Here is a 9228-nt window from a genome sequence, read left to right as displayed (position 1 = left end):
CTCCTTGGCATGGCTGGCAGGGCTCCTCCACTCTCCTTCCCCACCTGTACCTTCCAGCTGCAGTGACACTGAAGTGGGCTGTAGTTTCCTGCACTTACTACCCTTCTTCTTTGTCTCCAAGCCTGTGCTCAGAGGTCCCCTTATTTCAAGGGTTCCTCCCTGCCACCCCAATTCCCATTTTCCTACTTGTCAACTAGGCGTCACTTCCGACCACCCCTGTGCCCTTGCCCATCCAGCTGAGCTCCCAAAGCATCCTGGGCTTAGCTGGATCCTCACATTCACCACATGGCCTCAGGTGTTGTTTGGGAAGCCTTGAGGCCTCAGGATCAGGAGGTGGGGAATGAAAGCCAATTGGGAGGATTAATGCTGCTCCTCCATCTAAGCAACTCAAGGGTCACTCCTGGGGCAGGATGGCTGGATTCCTGTTGGCCAGACAGACAGGCCCCCTGGCTGGTACATGACACAGCTCTCCAGACACGGCAGCCACAGTGAGAGATCCTAAGAGCATAGCTTACAAGGGCCTCATCCCAGACCTACAGACATCCCTTCCCTTCAAACAGTAACAGGCTCATTCTGGAGCCAGCAGTCACCATGTCACAATCATACTTTCTACTGCTGGTTTTCAGAAGTGAGAAAAGTTGTAAAGTCTAGGATGGGCATCTTGCCTCCAAAGCTGGTGGGTCTTAGGAAAGCAGATCCATGGAAGGTCTGTACTATGTAGGGGGGCAGAGGGGACACCGGCAAGACAGTGAGGGCAGTGAGTGACAAGACCATGAAGTCTGCGGCTCACACAGGGCAGGAAGCAGTGCTGACAGGCAGGTGATTTCCTTGAGTTAAAGAGGCTCATCCCTCACAGCCACCTCAGAGGGCCTCTCCCTCTGACCATACTCCTCTGGGGATCGAGGAATGTGTGCACACGTGCGGGGACACGCCCACGCAGCCTACCAACCGGATGCAGGTACTCAATTCTCCCCAGGATTTGTCCCTGCCTTTCCCTTTCTTTCCAGATCTTGCCAAACTGACCCAAATCCTCACTGGTCACTCTACCTGTTCTCAATTGCTATGCCGATAGGGACCCCAAACTGCAAAGGAGGGTGAGGGCTTTCCCCACTGACTTCATAGGGATACCCATCAGTTTTTAACTACAGAAAAGCCAATACGGGGAGCAGAGAAAAGAGACAGGAGACAGAAGCCCTGACACAGGTTTTTCAGTATGCAAGTGTTTTTGACTCCACAGCCAGTTGCTTAAATGAAACATAAAGGGCAGCCAAAATACACACCCAAATGCAAAAAAGTAAAGGCAAACATAAAATAAACCACACAATACCATGAACCCCAACAAAACCAGAAAATTAAACCCAAAAAAACCCCTCAACTTTATATATATATATATATATATATTTTTTTTTTTTAAAAAGGGAGAACAACTGTTCAAAACCAACTGGGCAGTATGGTGGAGGTGGGCAGCAGTCCTACAGAAGGGGGCCTAGAACTTCCCCCTGGGAACAAAGAACAAACACAATACAAAGAAAATAACCAACGATCCTCCTGCGAGGGTCAGGAGTCTCCAGAGAACAGATTGTCCCATCCTCAAACTGGCTTTTTTTTTTTTTTTGCCTTTTTTTTGTCTTTTTTTTTTCCATTTTCTTCTTTTGTTGTTGTTGTTTTAGCACCTGTACAATAAAACTGTACCATCTCCAACCAGAGCTGGCCGTAGGGAGGCCCTCCTGCTTTTGGATGGTACATACTCTCTACAAGGATTGTTCGGAAAAATAGCAATTGGTAGAAAAATAAGAACAAGAGTGGGAAAGACAATGCCACAGAGGGGGCTGGGGCAAGGAAGCAGCCCAAACCCCTCCTTCTCTCTCTCCACCAACAAACCCAGCGCTGAGAGGGAGACCTGGTAGGGCCGGGCCCGCAGCCCCCCCCCGTCCCCAAGCAGGAGTGGGGCCTGGCGGGAGACCAGTCTCCTGCCCTCACCTACAAAACAGCTGAGGCCTGGGTTCAACATCTGGCAGGAAATCCCAGAGCCCTCTGGGAATACCAAAGAAGAATTGGGGGAGTGGGCAGAGGGAGAAGGAGCTGAGGACAGAGAGAAGAGAAAGGGATGCTTCAAAGGCAAGAAGGAGAGATGGGGACAAGCGCAAGAGGGAGCTGAGAGGCTCAGTATCCAGGGAGGGCAAGGCCCGGGTCGGGTAGGGTGGCCAGGGGTGCAGGGGAAGAAACTGTGGAACAAACCTATATTGTGCACTCTGAGGGCAGTGAGGACGGTGAGGAGGAGGCGACCTTCAAGACCCATTCTCAACTCTCCATTAGAGTAACCTATTAATAACCCCTTACTCCCACAATCCTCCCCTCCCCCAGTAAACAAGCATCTCCAAACAGCAGGGCTGCTGCAAAGGGCAGGGGGGATGAACGGGGGTCGGGGGGTGGGATTGGGGGGGTGAGCACCAAAGCCTCAGGATTCACCCCCAAGCCCCCACACCTGGGCCAGCACCAACCACCTTCATTAGTTTTACAAGTCAATGGCCCCCACCCTTCCCTGCCTCCTCCCCAGTGGTGGAAAAAAACCTGGGAGTAACTTTTTCAGAGGGAGGAAACAGCTTCAGAGCTTGATCAAGAAAGACAAAGAAAGGAGGTGAAGAAAGTCCCTCAATACAACAAGTTGTCTCAAATCGTCACAGTGATACAGACTTATCAGAAACCAATGAAACAATACAAATTAAATACTAATAAAATAAATACTATGGAAGACAAAAGAACACAGGGGAACAGAGGGGGCGCTCAGAGATTTGGGCTTTTCTCATTTCTCTTCCGGACAGGCCGTGGCCACCCAGGGCCCTGGGTTTGGTCTTGGTCACACGCAAGGAGGCCAGTCCAAGGGACCCTGGCGCCACCTCCCACCACCCCTGGGACCTCTTGTCCTCAGACGTGGAGTTCAACTTTCCACCCCCATCACCAACCACAACAACAATGACGATGACAGGGAGATGAGAACTAACTGTAACCAAAAAAAAAAAAAATCCAGTCACTAATGCTGGCATCGATAAGGCGGCTTCTTGTTGGTCCGTATTATTGCCTCTTTCTGCAGTCTGGTGCTCGGTGGGGGAAAAACATGGGAGGTGGGGGAGGGGTGAACTTGGGAGGAGAAAGAAGAAAAGGGAGGGGCTATTTTCCGGGTCAACTGTTCCAAGGCTGGAACTCTACCTCGGACCCTAGGAGCCGAAGCAGCTCCACCTCGTACCGCACCAGCTCCACAGTCTCAGAGGAGCCCGGGGCAGAGGTGCCATCCATGCCTCCAGGCCTCTCGGCGGGGGTCAGCAGCTGACTGGAGGCCACTTGCCGGTAGAACTCAGCCTTGGGCAAGGTGGCGATTTCAAAGTGCGGGAACCGAGCCTGAAAGATCCTCGAGGAAAGCTTCAGCCTCTTCAGGACGTCGGTAAAGAGAAACCAGTTGCAGGGCCTGGAAAAGGCAAGAATGAGAGTTAAGGGAGGGGACAGAAAGGACAGGGTGGGGGGTGGGCACTGGGCGCTGGCCTGGCTACCCCTCCGCTAAGCCCCTGACTGCTTGGGTGTCGCAGAGCTGACAATTTTCTCCTGTCCCCTATGCTGGCAGGCCCCGGGCTTTTAGCTCAATGGCAAGCACTCAACCCGTGCCTGATCCCTTCCAAAAAATGGGAATAGGGGGTAAGTGGACCTTCCAGAACCATAAACCCTGAGCAGGCGCCCCAGCCCTCGCAGCCCAGGTGACCTGGGATTTACCCTCTGTGGGGACCAGTTCTGCCCCCCAGCAAGCCCTGCCAGCCTGTCTGCTTTCCCTTTGCTTGCTCACCCCTGCTTCCCCTGCCTCCTTCTTCTCCAAGATCTTCCCCAGCAGAGGGGGAGCCGTGGAGAAAGGCCTAAACTGCGGGTAATCCAAAAGGCATTTCTCTTTGGCTCTGGAATGCATTAGACAAGTTTTTTCTCCAGCAGCAGCACCAACGTTTCTGCAGGGCTGCAGCTCACGTTACAGCTACAGCTAGTCTGACTTTGCTGAGCACACCCGACTGGGCGGCAGCCTGGGGACAGCTGGGAGGGGGGCTGCGAGGCCGCCCAGGGCCAAACGCTAGCTTTGACTAAACCAGGAAGAAATGCTGTGTCCCCATGTTAGTGGCCCCTGTTTCCAAGGCTGTCTTTCCTCGCCATCCGCCATTCCACTGTCCCACTTCCAGCCTTTGCCACTTTTAGCCTGGACTATATTGCATCAGCCTTCTAACTGGTTTCCCTCTGCCAAGAGTCACTCTTCCACACCCCCCACCCACCCTCACTGGATCCTCAGTTACTCTTCGTTTTCTAAAAAGAAAATCAGACCTTTTCACTCGGTCACTAAACCACTTTTAACAGATCCCTAGTATCTCCAGCAAAAAACTCTTCAAACTCTTTAGCATGATTATTATGCAAGACCTTCCAAACAAACCTCACTCAACCCCTTTGGCCTTATCTCCACCCAAGCTCTCTCTCTTACTCACACACAGACACACACACACAGGCTGTATACCCCCACCCCACCAAGTACCAGCCATTTAATGCAGGACTAGCCCTGTTTTCTGAACTTGAATGTCTCAGTGCCTTTGCTCATGCCATACCCTCCATCCTTGTCTCCTCGGCAGCCCAGTGCAGACACCCTGTCACCCGTGAAGCCTTTCTCTGATGGAACTGGTTGCTTGTCCCATCTTCCACAGTCTCCTGGCACTTGATTTGTACCCCTATTATAATCCGGTAACAGAGCCCATTTCAGAAAGAATATAAAAGAAATGCAAACTGTGGTTCTCTCTGTGGTCCAGGAAGGGGAATTTGGGGGTGGACTGGAACTTATATTTTTCCCTTGACACCTTTCTGAACTGTTGTATTATTAACAATAATAAATCTGCTTAGGAATGTGGTCTTTTATTAGAGTTCATGGTATGCTTGTCTGTGCCCTATACCAGACTGGAGAGTCTTTGAAGGCCAGAGCTATATTCCAGCACTCTGGGTTTGACCTGGTGCAACTGCTTAAGACATGATTCTGGATTGACTATTCTGTACACACCTAAAAATTATCCTCAGACCCACAGTCCTAATCTTAAAAGGCAGCATTTCTTCCAAATGACAGTGACCTCTATCATCTCACACAAGGAGGGAATGGGGTGTTCTGGGTTAAGAGAAAGGGGGTTCAGATGCCAGATCCTTGGACGTCGCTTTCAAAGAATGGAGGAAAACCCCCTCAGAACACTGACAGTGGTGATCAGAATTCAGTCTTGCTTTGATGAGCCAGCAGGCACTTCTGAAGCCCACAGGGCCTCAGAGTCATCAGTATATAACACCCCCCCGCTTTGAAGACCATTAATTCTTACACGGTGCCACATTTGTGTGGAAGGGCAGATTCAGAAGCAGTGCTCGAGAATGTAGCATCAAGAAAACCAGCTCTACTGGGACCAAGCTCTCAACCAAATACCCACCTGCCACCCAGTTTGCTTACTGACGCTCAGCCCCTGGTTGCCCCTGTTCTGTCTGCACCTAAAGCACACTACCCTGGTCCTTTTACCGCCTGCGGCCCAAGATCCTATTTCAGAGAAGGAGGTGCTGAATATGTTGGAGGAATTAATTAACTGTGCAATACTATATCCCAGAGGCCCCGCCCCGCCCTCAGGGATCAGCTTATGCCCAGAAGAATAAGGACCAAAAGCCCCTGAAACTTGAGCCCTACTAGTGTCATCATAGAGGCTATTTTTATTCTTATCAGGCCAGGGGGGAAGGGATGCAAAGAAACTGTGGTCTAGTGGTTAGAGTCGCCAAGTGAGGGGCTCCCTCAAAGGGTTCCTATTTCATTGCCCACCGCCCCCATTGTGTGCACTTCATGTGCTTTCACTTAAAAAAACACAGGGTCTGATATTTCAAAAACAGATATCAAAGAAAAAGCCTACTTAAAAGTGTTTGCAAAGGTTTTGAAATATGTGAAGACACCAAGAAGAGGACACTTAATGATGGAGGCCAAGATCCCTGGAGGAGGGCATGGCAACCCACTCCAGTATTCTTGCCTGGAGAATTCCATGGACAGAGGAGCCTGGTGGGTTACAGTCCATAGCGTTCCACGGAGTCAGACACAACCGAAGCGACTTAGCACTAGCACAAGAACAAAAGGACAGTGTATTCTGTATCCTCCTAACCAGCACAGCCATGGCCCTGCAGGCTGCTGAGCTTTCTTCTGAATCATCAAATAAAGGTGACACTGGGTCCACTCTAATGCTAAGTACCACATATATTCCAGTCTCTGAAAATGGGTGATCCTCATTATAATATGTGTGGTAATCTGAGAGGACAGCAGCAATGCCATCACCTCACCACTGTTAAGGCAATGAGCAACCAGCCTGTGGATTACTTAAGGACCCCAGTGGCCCCACAGCTATGGCAAGCATATGTCCTGGCTTTTCCAAGAATCTCAATTTCAAATATTCTGTCTGGCTGTCCCCAGAAACCACAAAAATGTTTCAGAGATTCTAATAGTTCACCAGCCCAAATGTCTCCCAGATCATCTGTTATACCCAGAAACAGCACAAAAATTCTTCAGAGTGAATCTAGATTTTGGTTTTGGAAAACACACATAGTCAATGCACCTAGAGCTATTCTGAACATATCTAATCTGGGCTGGAGAGTCAGGCTGGACTGGTCATATTTTCTCCTTCCTGTGCTCTAGCATTCGTTCTCCAGGTCTCAGCTTCCTGCAGGAGAACTCCATCCTTCCCAGGATCCTAGCACTCGGTCCCCATAGACCACTCAAACACTTACCCGCGGGACACTGACACTTGGAGGTTGTAGCAAGGGAGAAGAGGCTTATCTGAGAGCTCAAACATAAAATTATCCTCTTCCACATCATCTCCTTCTTGATCAGAGCTCCCAGGAGGATTATGGAGGAGGTCACAGGCAAACCCGTCTTTTTCCTCTGTAAAGACATCATATAGGGAATTAGTACTTAGCTACATGCATGATACCACAGAAAAGAAAAGCTCAACAAGATACAGATCCCTGGGTGGGGCCAAATGTCTCTGATCCTTGGGAGGGCATGTGAATGTTCTAGACCCGGGAGGTAGTGCTTAGTGGCCACAGATTCATTACACTCCTCCACTTTTCAACTGGGAAAAAAGCAAGGAGGTGTGAAGGATTTGCTGCCCAACTGCTGGAGACAGAAGCCTGAAGATACCATCAGCAGTCAGAGGCAAAGGAAAATACTTGCCCTTCAAACTGCAGCTTTGAAAGCTGCCCGCCTGCCTGCATGGGTCCCCAGAAACCCAGTGGCAGGGACTAGGCCTCTGACCTTTCCTAGCTGCACATTCGGGTGTGCCCTGTTCTCCTGCTCCAGCTTCCCCCAAACTTAGGAGTGGGCACCTTCCTCAATCTGGGTGAGCGCTGGATGACAGCCACGGGGAAAGGCTCACTACTCTTTTGACAGAGGAGGGCTCAGGCCAGAGCTAAGGACTTGGGAGCTGGCAGCTCTCTCAGAAACTCTGTGTGCATCCTGGGGAGAGGGTAGGGAGGGATGGTAGCTGCCAGATTGGGGGCTGGGTCCCTTTTGAGTGTGAGCAATACCAGAAGAGGCGACAGTGCACATGGGGGCTTCCAGCAGGGTTAGGACAAGCAACGGAGGAGAAAGGGAGCTTGGGAGAGAGAGAATTTACAAAGTACCCAGGGTGGGGAGTGGTAGAGGGCTAATGACGGATGGCTTTGTCCAAATCAATGGCATCTCTTGATTTTGGCCACCAAGTTCTGAGTCTGAGAGAAGCATGGGCTGGAGTTGGGGGTGAAAGGGTCTGTAAGCTACTAGCAGGTGAAGAAGGGCTACCTCCATTGGGTCACTCCTGTCTTTGAGAAGAATCAGTGATACCCAAAGCAGATCCCATACATCTGAGACATAGACCAGGGTGGGAAGCATCCACTTAAAGCTTACCCAACACAGAACTGCTGTAGAAGTCCCAGGAAACGCCAGGATCACCCTCTGCCCGGCCCTGGAGATCTGAGAGGTGATCTGATGAAAGAAGAAAGGGCAGTGAGAACAGGGGGTAGACTAAAAGAGGAATCTAGAAGCAAAGTATATTCATCTGGCATTAGGAGAATGGGCGATGGGAAGGAAGAACCACAAGAGGGCCAGGAGCGACCCCAGAGAGATCTGCTATCCATCAGAGGCTACAAACTAGTGCCAAGAGCCAAATCTAGCCCAGTGACCACCTGGGTTTTGGCCCAGTGTTTTAAACCTCCACAATTTAATTTAACTTCTAACATTTTAAAGTTGGGAGATTTCACTTAAAAATTCGGATTTCCAAGTTTCCTTGGGAAAAAATCAAGAGCTCTGGCAACATTGTATCTACATTACTGCATGTCATCAGCTGGCTGGAGGGAGAGGGGACATGTGTGTTCTCCAGTTCAGCAGGCCCCACCCAGCCTGCCTGCTCTCTAACATGATCAGTCTGAAGGCATTTAGGCCTGGGACCCCTTCTTCAAATGATGTAGGGCATTACTCTGCAAGCAGAATCCTAGATCCATCCCAAGATTTAAGTCCCCTGCTGGTCACAATGTTCATATATCCAATCGTCATCTTGCCAATTCAAAGGAAAATAAAGGAAGCATAATTCCTTCTGTCTCATCCTTGAAAACATGGAATGGTGGGGGGGGATGACCAAGTTTATCCTCATGAAAACCTATTGCTTCCACAGCAATACCCAAAAGAATTAACAACAGGTATTGAAACAAAAACTTGTACATGAATGTTCCAGAGCAGCTCTATTCACAATCTCCAAAAAGTGGAAACAACTCAAATGTCATTCAACTGATGAAGTGAGAAACAAAATGAAAATTAACACAATGGGATAGTAATTAGCCATTAGGAGAAATGAAGTACTGAGACATGTTACCTACAACATGGATGAAACTAGGAAACAAGGAGACTAAGGGGTTAGGACTTAGCGCCTTTTCTTTTTTGGGGGTTCGTGGCTTACAGGATCTTAGTTCCCCAATCAGGGATTGAACCCAGACCCTGGCCTAAGTTGGGTTAAGCTCCAAGTTCTAACCACTGGACTGCTGAATTCCCTCTCCCTAAAAAACCATTTCAAACAACCTTTTGCTTACACAATCTGAGAACTGACATGAGGCTACCTCTTAGACTCCCTGTTTCCTAGCTAAGCATCTAGATGAATTGTTTCACCTCTTGGCTCCATGTGG

At 49.7% G+C, this 9228-nt stretch overlaps 1 protein-coding gene across 3 annotated transcripts in view; it reads right to left on the bottom strand.

Annotated features, from left to right (window-relative positions):
• Positions 1-2727: 2727 nt before the first annotated feature.
• The window catches only part of BCORL1 (BCL6 corepressor-like 1), a 59190-nt gene continuing 52689 nt past the window's right edge, over positions 2728-9228 (bottom strand). For all 3 annotated transcript variants that reach the window (XM_018044196.1, XM_018044195.1, XM_018044197.1), the window contains 3 exons: positions 7961-8038; positions 6805-6958; positions 2728-3463 (listed from right to left, as the gene is read on the bottom strand). In XM_018044196.1, coding sequence (XP_017899685.1) covers positions 3181-3463; positions 6805-6958; positions 7961-8038 — 515 coding nt within the window. In that variant the 3' untranslated portion in view covers positions 2728-3180. The remainder of the gene's footprint in view (positions 3464-6804; positions 6959-7960; positions 8039-9228) is intronic.

The sequence above is a fragment of the Capra hircus genome (assembly GCF_001704415.2).
Source record: "Capra hircus breed San Clemente chromosome X unlocalized genomic scaffold, ASM170441v1, whole genome shotgun sequence".
In the NCBI taxonomy this organism is placed as follows: Eukaryota; Metazoa; Chordata; class Mammalia; order Artiodactyla; family Bovidae; genus Capra; species Capra hircus.
Note: the sequence above shows the minus strand (reverse complement) of the source record. Positions and strands in the feature narration are given on the sequence as shown.